The sequence below is a fragment of the Typopeltis vanoorti genome, chromosome 17 (assembly GCF_054136105.1).
Source record: "Typopeltis vanoorti isolate ZY-2024b chromosome 17, IOZ_Tvanoo_1.0, whole genome shotgun sequence".
NCBI classification, from domain to species: domain Eukaryota; kingdom Metazoa; phylum Arthropoda; class Arachnida; order Uropygi; family Thelyphonidae; genus Typopeltis; species Typopeltis vanoorti.
In genome coordinates, this window is record NC_143565.1 from 13,404,443 (window position 1) to 13,418,005 (window position 13,563).

The 13,563-nt window shown below is 37.1% G+C and overlaps 1 protein-coding gene across 3 annotated transcripts in view; it reads left to right on the forward strand.

Moving 5' to 3' along the window:
* LOC150097166 (uncharacterized) overlaps positions 1-13,563 on the forward strand; it is a 201,597-nt gene that overhangs the window by 118,735 nt on the left and 69,299 nt on the right. For all 3 annotated transcript variants that reach the window (XM_090407304.1, XM_090407305.1, XM_090407303.1), the window contains one exon: positions 9,663-9,745. In XM_090407304.1, coding sequence (XP_090263430.1) covers positions 9,663-9,745 — 83 coding nt within the window. The remainder of the gene's footprint in view (positions 1-9,662; positions 9,746-13,563) is intronic.

Consider the following 13,563-nt stretch of genomic DNA (forward strand, 5'->3'; position numbering starts at 1 on the left):
GATACTATAATCAAATCTTGACACTCTTTGACCTAGAGTTCCTTTTGTCACATGCTGCTTGAGGAAGTTGTTTCCCAACAGCTCAATAGATTCATTTTCATTCTCCTCATGAGATCCAACTAGTACCCAGTCAATATTTGGATAATTAAAGTCTCCCATTATGATTACTCTTTTCGTACTCATCTTTTCTATTTGGTGATGCATTTCTTCATCACCAGCAACCAATTCACCAGGTCTGTAACAACACCCCAGTATGTAATTGATCTTGTTGGATTCCACCTCATACCAGATGGCTTCAAGTCATCCGATATCATTAGCAGCATACCATCACCTCTCTTATCCTTCTTAAAGGCTGTTAACTTCACATTTGGTGAAAACACCCTCTGTGCGAGCAAATGGGAATGGATATCAAGATGGTAGCATGGATGGGAGGGGGGTGATGGCTGACAGACCCAGAGAGTAATATACTGTATGTTCGAGTGGAATCAAGGAGAATGACTAGTAAATTATCTCACAGTTTTGCACTAGGGTCACTATTTAATTTGTATCTTAATGAATTAGGGAAAGATTCAATGGGAATATTTAGTTATTTGATGATGCAAAACTGGGAAAAGCAATAGTGGATAAAGGTGATTTAGATATCCTGCAGGATGATTTTAATAAATTGTGGGATAATGACTGTGAAATTAACATTTCTAAATGTAAGTTTATGCACTTCAGGTTGAAGGGGTGTTACATACTTTGTATCACATTCATGGTACTTGACTGCAGGAATTTGATAAAGATGGATAAAGAGTTGAAATTCAGAGAGCATGTTGCAGAAGTTGATAAAATAATTCAAACGTTTACTTGAATGGTGAAAAACACACTAACAGGTAAAAATAGCAAAACTATTATTCCTCTTTATAAATTCCCATCCAGGATGTGAAGAACCTTTATCAGGGTTTTTCAGCTGAAGGCGAGTTAAATGATTTATGGAAGTGGCATGGTTTTCCCTCCTGGAAACTCAGGTTATTCATCATGCAATAGGAACTATAATAGCTATAAGAACATATGCTATTAACAGACAATACTTTGGCCTCGTGGCCTGAGTTGCTTTGGCCAAAAATCCAAAATTACCTAACCTATTCTTACCCTTTTTATAAAGCCATGATTTGGTCATATTTTGACTGCTGTGCACAGATTTCACTTGGGTTCAGGGTGTGGTGAAGAGGAATTCATGGACAAGTGACCAACTTTTGACAGGTGTGTTGAATGCTCCCTATGAGGATAGGTTCAAGGTGTGTGGGCTGCATAGTTTAGTTAAGAGGTGGAAAAGAGGGAACATGATAGAAACTTTTAAGTTATTAAAGAGATTCTAGAAGATTGATACAAAGGAAATTTCAGGGTCACCCTCCTCCTGGATTTTATAAGAGTGTGGTTAGTAAGGATGTGTATGGACTAGATTTTTGCTGCTGAGTGAGTAGAATGGATTGCCAGAATTACTTGAGCATCCTGACAGTGAAGGAGTTTAAGGAGCGGTATGATAGGTATTGTGTGTATAAAGTCTCCTGCAGTGAGTTCTGACTCCATGAAGATACCCATATAATAATGAATAATGAAATGTAAGAAGTATTAGGAATAACAGTACAGAGTTTATGGTGTTGAGACAGTTAATCATTCTGTGAATTATTGATGTCACTGAGAGATGATTTACAGAGAGTGATGTACTCGCAGGAATAGATGGTTTTAGCATTTTTCAAAAAGATATAAAAGATAAATATGAATAACTGTTGGAATAAGTGAAGCATGGTTGGATAAAGATGATAACATCCTGACAGGAAGAGAAATGAAGTATAATTTTTTTTATGTTTGAAAGTTTTGATAGAAAGAGTTGGGTCCATACATACTGCTTTTTAGGCAGTATGTTGTGAAATAGAAGTAAATAGTTAGTTAGATATTTCTATAGACCTACTAATGTGGAAAGTAGTGACTATAAAATGTATAAGCAAATTAACCAAGCATATAGGAAAAGGGTGATCATTATTAGTGATTTTTAATTATAGCAATATTGATTGGGATGAGAAGATTACAACCAGCAGTAAAGAAAATAAATTTCTCTAGTTTTTGAGTGACATTTACCTCAGATAAAATGTAACAGAAAGATCTTTGATTTAATCATCTCATCAGAAGGCCTCATTATAAATGAGGGTCAGATCTCTCTCTCTCTCCTGTTGGTGAGAGTGACCACGAAGTGATTACCTGGGAGGTTGCCAGCCATGTGAGGAAAGGGTAAGTGTGAAACTGCAAGACTGGGAAGCTGTGACATGGAATGAGCATTGGGTGGAAAGGAGATTAGTGCTGCTTGGGTAGTGTTGAATAACTATCTGGTAGAAACAATGTCAAAATGTATTCCAAGAGTCAGAAGGTTAAATAAAGTAGGTGAAATGGATAGATAAAGAGATTAAGCATGCAATTATAGAGAAAGAAGGCATTAATGTAACGAATATAAGATGAGTGGTAACTTTGTTCACTAAAACCTTGTTATTATCCAGGTCTACTTACTCACTGATAAGACCTCAATAAAGGTTGAAACCTGTCTGGGTGGGGTGACCTTCCCTCATAATGTAAAACAGAAATGCATCTCCTAGGAACTGCATTTTACATTATGAGAAAATATTAAGGACAGTGATCGAAGCTTGCTCCACCTTTGCTCCGAGTTGACCTGGTGTTGTACCACCAGGCGTTGACTTACGCTTGGACTTGCCGAACATTCTTTGGCATGAAACTCTTAGATTTCGATCGTCGAGTTTCTTATTCGGTATTTGAAATAATGAGGGATTTATTATCCCCTTAATTAAATGATAATTAATTCCATGAGGAATACAAAGAATAGACAAAGAGGATGACTTGGTTGGTAATGGTAGCAAAAGTGCAGTATCAGCAGCAGTTAGCTAAGAAGTTAAGAAAAAACCTTAGGGAGTTTTTTTCAATATACAGCTAGCAAAAAAAGTTATTATGGTAGGATGACAATATCTAATATTGTCCTAATATCTACTCTACAGTCCTTTTTAGACTATGGGATAAAGAAGAAGAAAAAAAAAAAAGTGCTTATGTAAATCTTACCTGGAGTAGTGAGTAGGGAATTTCCTCTTTAATTCCCACATTATTTCATGTTCCTTGTTTATAGATTGGTGCCATGATAACTCTACTCCAATCATCTACAATTCAAACTTCTGACCATGCCTTCTGAATTATGCATCGCAACCACTGTAAAACTTTTACACCTCCATACAAGAACATTTTTAATAAGTTATCATCCACTCCAAATGCATGCTTTTTGAATATTTTCTACCACTGTTCTGTCATTTCTTGTTTCATTTAAGTCTTTCAAAATAATTACTCCAGACAGCTAGGATAACTTCTTCTTCAGTTTTCATGTCGCCTTTATCATCTCTGATTCCTTTTACAGTAATCTTTCCTTCATTTCTAAACGTTTTTCAGAATTGCCTTCAGAATATTTTTCTACCTTCCTGATTTTTCCTGTGGTTAGGCAGATAAATATAGCAGAGGTGAAATGGATGACTCATGGAATTATGCAGGAACTATAAAAAACAGGTCATCTCTCAGACTGCATGAGATTTATAAGGCACATGCTAGAATGATGATGCATGTAGTGAGAAGGAGAAATTGGCATATGAAAGGTGATTGGCTGAAGTAGTAAAGCAAAACCCTAGAGAATTCTATAGCCATGTTGCCAGTAGAAGAAAGGTTGAATATGGAAGACTGACTGACTTCAGTTACTGGAGATGAAACATAGGTCACATCTGCTGAAGATTTAGTAGAAATGTTATGAGTATTTCATTAGTGTATATCATGCAGGGGATTGGTAGGATTAGTGCTGAATAACAATAGAAAGGAAAACAATGATTAAGTTCAAGAATAGGAAGTATTTAGAATATTAAGTAACCTTGATGTTAATAAAATAAGGCTGTGAGACTGGATGGGATATCATCGTGTATATTAAGGCAACATGCAAAAGAGTTGGCAGTGCTCATGACTTGGTTGTTCAATAACCAAGCATTACTTCTGCATTAATTCAACCCCAGTATCTTTGTTGAATCTAGCTTCCATTGACTAGACTTCAGTTTCCAAGAGAGATTAAAGACCCCAAGACATATCTCTGCAGATATCAAGGTAACTGCAGTAAGGGTTCTTATTCTTTCACCCCCCCCTCCCCTGGATCTTTTCATAATATTCAAAGGGATGCAGAAGGAAGAATCTTGACAACAGACCAGAAATATGGATGTGTAATAAAGTTTATAAATGTATATGCTTCACCCAGTAGAGCAGTTAGATGACAATTATTCCAAGGATTGCAGTCATAATACACAGTGCCCACTACATCATAGCAACTGGAGACTGAAACTATATTGAAAAACCCGACAGACAAAATAGGAGGTGATCCCAGAAATAGAAAAGTAGGATGTGCAATTAAAATATGCCTTGGCACAACCCTGATCTCTAGTCTTGATTGAACTTATATCTCCTCTTCTGTTTTGATAGAGCAATTCAGATCAAACATTTTGACCTCAACATGTCAGAAAATAATTTAATCCTACTTAAATTATACTGGAACAAGAAGAGATTAGATTCCAGACCATGGAGGCTTCTGCCAGATTTGCCATGAATCTTTTCAACCAAACTCCAGATCCTCTGATCAGTTTCAAACAGTGTTACCTGGGACTGGGATATATGAGCAGAATTTTAGGGGGGGAAAAAGCAGCAAAACAGAACTGATTAAATGGGGAAAGGAATATGCTGTCCTCAAAAGGAAAAAGAGAGAAGCTGGTTAGTATCTGCCTTTCCAGTTCTATTTCTATGTTGACATCTCCGATGATGTCACTGAAAGTGTTGGTTTGCTATTAACCAGCTTCTCTCTTTTTCCTTTTGAGGATAGCATATTCCTTTCCTCGTTTAATCAGTTCTTTTGCTGCTTGTTTTACTGCTTTTTTTTCCTTCTAAAATTTTGCTCATATATTGAAGAGATTTGAAGTGCTGCAGAATTTTAAAACAAAAATACAGCAGCACTTTAACTGTCTTCAATTCACACTGAAATCTGTGTGAATGATGAAGATACGTGTACACCAAACAAGACATCCTTTCAGAAATGCTATGAATATTGTTTGAAGACTATTTGAAGCACTATGTGAAACTTCAAATGTTGGAAGGAACATTAATTCCTTTCTAGTTCACATCCAAGATGGACTCAACAGACCTATTACAACAACTGAATCTGCTACAACTCGTAAAGAATGTCAAACAAACTAATGTTACTGTGAGGCCTTGAATTTTATCCTTCCGATTCCAGTTATACATTCTTTCTCTCTGTAGGTCACATACTAAAGTGAATTTGTAGCCTGCCATACTATCCTCATTCCAAAACCTAACAGAAATCATACTTTAATCAACTAATGGAAGACTATTTCTCTGTTTAATACTGAATATGAGATTTATTATTATAATAGACTCAAAGCAGGAAATCATAATCAAAAAGTTATATATTTGTATTGGAGTTCCAGGCTGAGCATTAGAATTTAATATGGTCCTGGTATGTAATACACTCCTCCCTGATTCATATGAAAAAAGCATCCAGTGGTGGTACTCTCAGTGGGTCTTACTTAGCATTCAACAGTGTCCAGCATCCCTTTCTGTTCCATATCCTCCAGCATATTAAAATTAGCAAAAGGCTACTATTTGTTATTAAAGGAGCTAATGCTAATAGAACTACCCACCTCCTAATCCGTGGTTCCTATTATTCCAAGTCAAAATGAGAAAAAAAAGAAGTGAAGTAAGTTTTCCCACTTAGTCTCTTGCTCTTTGCATTGGTTCCCAAAATCTTTTTTTGCAGGAAGTTGACAATTCACATGTGCATGAGGGATAATAATTCCCTCAAATGAAGAAAAATAAAGTATCAGCATATACATGATGTAGTAGGCACTTTGAGAGATAATGATTCAGTATATGTCTTTTTTGGTATTTTGGAAAAATTCAACAAACTGAGTGGACACTAACTGCCATGCTGACAAGACAAAGTTAAAAGTATTTAGATGGTATATTTGGAGGTTAGTCCAAAGGGGAACCTTTGGACTAAACACTACGAGAGAACCCTCTCACTGTACCTTGGAATTTTCCTCTCCACCTGTCTAGTACTACCATTTCAAGAACTTATACAAAAAAGTATTGAAACCTTAGGCTGGAAAATTCTTTCTTTTATAAAACCACTTAAAATCATAATCTTCCCTGCTGAGCTGTATATAACAATTATTGAACATAATACAGCAGCCAAAGAAAAATGATTTGATACTAAATCTGTTTTTTGTCTACAGCTGATACAAAGAAGTTAAAAAAAAAAAAAGAAAGTTCTTCAATTATCATAGAGATTTAGGGCTTTATTAAAATTCTGCTTCAAATATATAGCCTCAATAATCCATAAAATATTGCAGACCAATCACACATCTGCAGAACTCCTGTACTATCTGGGTTTTCATCCCCCACTGTTTGGAATAAATTATTACAATGGCTTAGTAGCTGAGATTGTTCCTGAATTGCAACATTCTATGCATAATTCTAAGACCTCCACATCATTTTGACACTGATTCTTTCCATTAATAACAACAAAAACTGATATAAGGAAATATTTAATCTCTTCTGCCACAAGTATTCACAGTTGGGTAATAATGATACTCAGTTTAAAAATTTACTGAAGTTCCAAGGACACTCTTAACAAAAGGATTTTACTTGGAGAATTGCCCTCTAATAAATGCCATTAAATTCAGTACCTTAACATTGACTGCAATAATCTAGAACTGCCCCTTGTCCTGTATTTACATTATACTGTATAACATATTAGACATTCCATCACTCAAAGAAGAACAATTTCTTTTTTTTTTTTCTTTGCAGTACCATCTCCTAACCTCCACCTGTTAACAATTGGAAGAGAATTTTGATATTTATAATTAATGAGTTAAAAATATCATTTATGGAAAGTTAGGAAAAAGCATGCCTTTGTTGGAAATTAGCAATATGGCATACAAATGCTTTACAACATTATAATATTATAGAAATTCTATTGATCAGTCAAGATGATATTTATATTTAGAAAAGATCATTCTAGGAGATGCCAAATTATTGGCAAGGTGGTGCAGACCACTTGTACAGGGTGGCCATAAATTAACTTTCCCTCTTTCGAGGTATCTGTATCTAAAAACTAATACACGGAATGAGACCACATTTTATATTGAGACTTTCGAAGGCATGGGGAGATGCTGAAAGAGCCGAAAGCAGTCAAATATTTCAGTAATCCGCTAAACTGGATGGCGTGCTAGCCATCCAGTTTAGCGTAATGCCTGAGGCGAAAGCTAACACGGAAGGCGAAGAGCTCGCGTTCCCCAAAAAAGAACGCTCCTCGAGAAGCAGAGTTATGACGAAACAGCTTAGGGCACAATGGAAAGTGCTGTGTGAAGATTTCTGCAGCAGAAAAGAGGACGCAACGGAGATAGAATAAATAAGGATTTGTGGGAGTTTCAGGCTCTCTTGAGTTTGTTCCTGTTCTCGCTTGGACCTGCAGTTGTTAACCAGTGGAAGAAAGTACTATGATGTCAGGCGACAAGCTCTCCTTGATGGATGCTTGATGGGTACCGGACAGACAGTATGCAAGAAGTCGCCGTCCACTGTTTCGGGCCGTTGGTAGAAGTACCGCCGGAATGAGGCAGCGGAAGTTTTTTTCCCAAAGACGGTAATGCTTACCAGGCTTGACCTCCTATAGATCGAGATGAACGCTAGCATCACTAAAGTGCAGAGAAAGGTCTTATCGGATGAACAACATGACCTCCACATGGACGCAACCTGTTGAAAGTGTAGAGTCTTATCCAACAAAAGAAGATGGTAATCAAACACAGTGATGGTAATGTACAGAACTTTCTTACTTATTTTCCAATTGTATTAGAGGAAAGGGTGAATCAGTTTCTAGTGGAAAGGAAATTATGGACAGATACTTAGGGAACTTTGAATGACTAATATGCTTAGCAATTTGTTGGGTCTTTCATTAGACTGGTTGTCTGAAAACTTATGCACATATGTGTGCCCAAATTAATGTGAGGAACTAGTATTGTAGATAGCATCTAATTAGAATTTTGTATTGTGAATGTTGTGTGTATCATTGATTAACTTAGAGGCTAGAGTTGATTATTTATTAGAATGTTCACTTGTATTCGCCAGTTTGATTTAGTGTTTAATTGTGTATGTTTGAATTTAAATGTAAGTGCTCTAAGATCCTAATAAACATGTTTTGTTATGTTAACCTGAGTTTTGCCTGAGCATGAGACCAACCTACCACTCATAAAATCTGAACCTATGCGAAAGGAATAAGATAGGGGAATTTAGAACGTTGGAGTTACGACTGCAAGCTAAGAATTCTACAGATGCTGCTGGAGAGATTTAGCAAGATAAATTAGGCATTAAGATTCTGGGAAGGTCTCTCTGAATAAGGATTCTTCTGTCCTAGTACTGACTGGCAGCTTTAAAAAACAAATTTTGTCAGTGTCCGAAAAGGAGATGGCCCCAGAAAGAAGGTCTAGAGAATTCACTCTTAGTTAGTGACTAATTTTCACTTTCATAGAGAAGTTACAAAAAGGGTGATTTGAAGTTTTATGGTTAGAAAATTCTGGAAAGGATAGATCTCAGTATAGGGAAGGAAGTTACACTAAGGAAAGCATTAAATTTTTAGAGAAAACAACATTGTAACACCCTTAATATATTGCTGAATGGCATGTTACTGCCATAAACTTTGCATAAACCTAATTATCAAAGTGCTTCAAAGCATACTTTTTCTGGTTGTTTTGTGAGACAAAAAAATTAAGAGTTCCTAAGAATTAAACCCTGCTACCTGCACAAGATCTAGAGAAAACAGCTGACTCACTTCCTCATAGAAAGCTCTTATAAATTTGTACCTCTCTCAATGAGTTTTTTGACTCCATGGAAGTCTGGTGTTAATAATCAAGGTTTCTTTTATGTTCTAGATAAAATTTGACCCTTTTTCAATCAAAGGACATCATTTTTACTGACTGATCTATTCAGACTTTTTGGTGAAATATTACTATTGTTTTTATTATTATTTTCTATATACCTCAAAGTGAATTTTCCTAAATGAAATCTGATGAATCACTAGTACTTAAATTTTGCATTCAGCATGTCAAAAACCTTTATAAAGGCCCTTCAACTAAAGTATGTCAAACAGTTAAACAGGTGGTAGAGATTTTTCTTCTGCATAAGACAAGCCTTTTGCAGAACTATAGTCTGTATGGTTCCTTCTGCCACAAAGATGGTACTTGTGCATTTGTTTGATCTGACATCCCATGCAAGAGAATGCAAATCCAAAATTTCTTTTTTTTTTCTTTTTCTTTTTGTAATCTACTCTGAATCAAAATTTCCTCCTCTATAGTTTATTTTAAGTTCATGCTTGTTTATTTTAAGGATTAATGTATATATTATACTAGCATTAATTGATCTTTGCTCAGAAAAGATCCTTACTGTTAAAAAATTTTAACGATCCATTACAGAGATTCGGGAATTAATGCTAGAAGAAAAAAGAGTGCTAATTGTTTTTTGTTTTTTTTTTTCAGTAATACTTATGATGTCCAGTGGGAATATATTATCAATTCCACAGCAAACATCATATTTCTTCCCACCATGAATGATTTTAATGGTAAGTGTGATTTGATTTAGTGACAGTTTTCATTTACTGTCTATATACAGTACTGAGATTAAAAATGCTTGAAGAGCAAAGTAAACTAAGAGCCATCTCTTTCTGCTAATAGATTCATTATTTTTCCTGTGTGGTAACATGAGCATTGTGCATGAAATGTAACATTACACATCTCGTTGTCCTCACTCAGTTTTCAAGCTGGCAACAGCCAACTTATTTGCTATCTGTAGGTCAACCAATTAATTATTAGCATAATCCATTCTATCTATGGATCATGTTATAACTATATATAATAGTTATAACATGATCCATATCACCAACGTATCACCAAACTATTATTTTTCTGGATATAACAATATATACTAAAATATTTTATAAAAACTTTAATTAATACTTTCCTATATTTTGGCAATGTTACATTGCCATCATCAGAGATCACAAAAACAATGATATGTGCACTCAGTCACTAACACTGGGCAAATGAGGCTGAAGAAAGGCAACTAAAGTCAGGCCTAGAGTCCTAAACGATGCCTGGAGTGGGCTGAATTGGGTAGTCTTGGCCATTGGGCTGAAGATCTTAGGATGTATGCTTCCCAAATCTAGGGCAGTCTCATGCACCCAAATTTGTTGAGGTTTGGAAAGTTTTTCAGGGCTGAGGCAGATTCAAGGGATAGCCTTTCATACTTGTATTTGCTATTGTGTAATAGAGTGACCTTCTTCATGCATATCCTGTGGTGGATGTCCAAAAGCATGGTCAGCAAGTACTGAGTAGCTGTATTGGTGGAACCGGATGTAGTCTTGTTCAGAAATTCTGATACAGGCTATCCTGCCTGTTTGGCCATAGTTTGCAAGGGACCTGGTAGGTCTAGGGAATGTGGGTGGTCTTTGGTTGAGTAGATAAGAGATGCCAATTTCTTATGTGGTCTGTAAGTGGTTGTAAGGTTGTTGTTTTTTTTGGATGTGCCCATTTCTTGAGTAAGTTCCTTAAAAGTTGATTTTCTCCAGTCCCACTCTCCTAACAGTGAAATCATCCTCCTGGGTGATTTTAATGTCCTTAATACCAATTGGCTTTCCTCTTCCAGTTGTACAGATCCTACAGGAGTAAGGATCTGTACAACTGAAACATTTGCCATCACTAACGATCTTACACAAATTGTTCAAAAGCTGACCAGAATACCATATAACCCGAACCACTCCCCAAATACCCTAGATCTCTTCCTTACCAATGACTCCTCCAAATATGCAGTGAATGTAGTGAGCCCCCTGAGTAATTCTGACCACAGCCTAGTGCTCATCTCCTCCCCCTCCTCCTGCCCCAAATGGGACAGTCTTCGAGACTGCTATGCTTCATTCCCATGGTTGTATTGTTTCCAGTCCATATGCACCAAACGTATCACCAAAGTAATCCTCACTGGCATGAAAACATGCATTCCCCCATACTACTCTGAATGCAAGAAAATTATCAATTCTTTTAAAACAGATTTTAAAAGGGCAAAAAAGCAGGAAGCTTGCAGCCTGTCTAAATGGCTTCCAGGCCTTTTGGTCTCTCGCCAAGGCAATTGGAAGTAACTTTTACCCTATGCTATTCCCACTCCTATCATACCCAGATGGTTCAATTGCATCATCATCACCCACAGAAAAAGCTAACACCTGGCTGCACACTTTGCCTCCAATTCACACATAACTGACAATGGCAAATGCCCTCTAGTCATTCCAACAGCCCAGCATGCAATGTTCCTTGTATCCTTTTGCCAAAAAGAGATCATAAACCTGTTGTCTAAATTAGACACAAAAAACGTCTCCTGGCCCTGATGGCATTCCTCCAATCATCCTGAAGGTCTGTGCACCAGAACTGACTCCTATCCTATGCCGTCTGTACATACTCTCTTACTCCACTGATATATATATCCCAAAGCTTGGAAACTGGCCTATATTCAACCCATTCCTAAAAAGGATGATAAATCACTGCCATCTAACTACTGCCCTATCTCACTCACTTCAGTCCTATCCAAAGTGATGGAGAAAACCAACTCTCAACTCCTACTCTACCTTGAAGGTACCCAGCTATTAAGCAACCACCAGTACAGATTCCGTCAATGTCGATGAACAAGAGATCTACTCTCATACATCACCCATTGCTGAACAAATGCCGTGGAGAAACATCGAAATCCCAGATAGTTGCACTTGATTTCTCTAAAGCCTTTGACTGGGTCTAGCACAAAGACTTACTAAGCAAACTCCCATCTTTTGGACTGTCTCAGGACTTCTGAAGATGGAATGCCAGCTTCCTGTCTGGATGCACACTTGGTGTGATGGTAGACAGCTGCCTATCCTCTCACCATCCAACTAATGCTGGGGTCCCACAAGGTTCAGTTTTCTCACCGACCCTCTTCCTTCTGTATATCAATGACCTACTTCAGTTGACCTCCAATCCAATACACAGTTTTGCACATGACAGCACATTGCACTCCTCCCTTTCATTTGACAAACCCTACTCTACACAACTCACCTCAACCCACAGAGCATCAACCACCACTGCCCTTAATTCTGACCTCCAAGCCATCCTCCAGTGGGGCTCAGCTAACCTCATCAACTTCAATGCTAGTAAAACCTGGTTCAGTTCCGTCTTATTTCTCACAAAAAAAGAACCATTTTCCCCCCTGCATTATTTTCGATAACACTCAAATTCACAGACGATGAAATTTCTCTTCTCGGAATTACTCTGACATCAAGCCTCTCCTGGCATAAACACATCACAACCATTGCATCCTCAGCATCCAAAAAACTTGGTTTTCTCTTTCGCTCAGGACGTTACTTCACCTCTGAACAGCTGTTAACCTTATACAAATCACAAATCTACCCAGTTATCAAATACTGCTCTCACATTTGGAGTATGGCTCCTAATAGCTCCCTCAAAATGCTGACTCAATACAGAATAGAGCAATTAGACTGATAAACGACACATCTCTTACCAACTCCCTCCCCTCACTTTCACCTAGACATTTTGTCTCTGCAATTTGTATATTCTGTAAATATTTCCTTGGGAAATGTTCATCTGAAACAGCATCAATAATTTCCCCACTCTGCACTAAGCCCATTGGAACACATACAGCTGCTGCCCAACATCCTTTCACAGTACACCTTTGAAACCCACAGAACAAGTTTCTTTTCCTCCTCCATCCCTACTACTGCAGTACTGTGGAACAGTCTTCCCACTGATGGATTTCCCAAAGAATACAACATACAGGCTTTTAAATTAAATGTAAACAAGTTCGTCCTTTCCCAATCCCTAACATACTATAGGTTGACCAGCCAATCTCTTGTGTATATGGGCCCAACATAAAAATTTCTGCTCTGAAGGGAGGGTATTACAGTTACAGCATTTTAATATTTTTGGAGGTTGTAGCTATTAGCTAAGAAAGTGTTGAGGATATAATCAAATTCAGTAGTTAGGACACCGTTATCAGAACTGATTAATTTTGCCCTATTATATAGGTTTTTTTAATCTCGTATAATCCACCAGATGACTGCTGGTGAATGTATCTACCTGTATGTGTAGATTTTCTGTAAATGGAGAATGCCACGGATCCGTCAGGCTGGCATATAATCAGAATGTGTAGGAATAGGAGACTTCTTGTTTCTTTTCCTTTTCTAAGTAAAGAAACATTTTGTTGTTGTTTGCCTTTTCTAAGATAAAAATCACCTTTGGAAAGGAAAACAACAACAGTCTTCCATTACTAGACACTCCATTTAATAGAGGAGCTCTCCCTCTCTCTTGCAGATTCTCTAAGTAGTTTCATCTAGATGCTGTCTTTGCT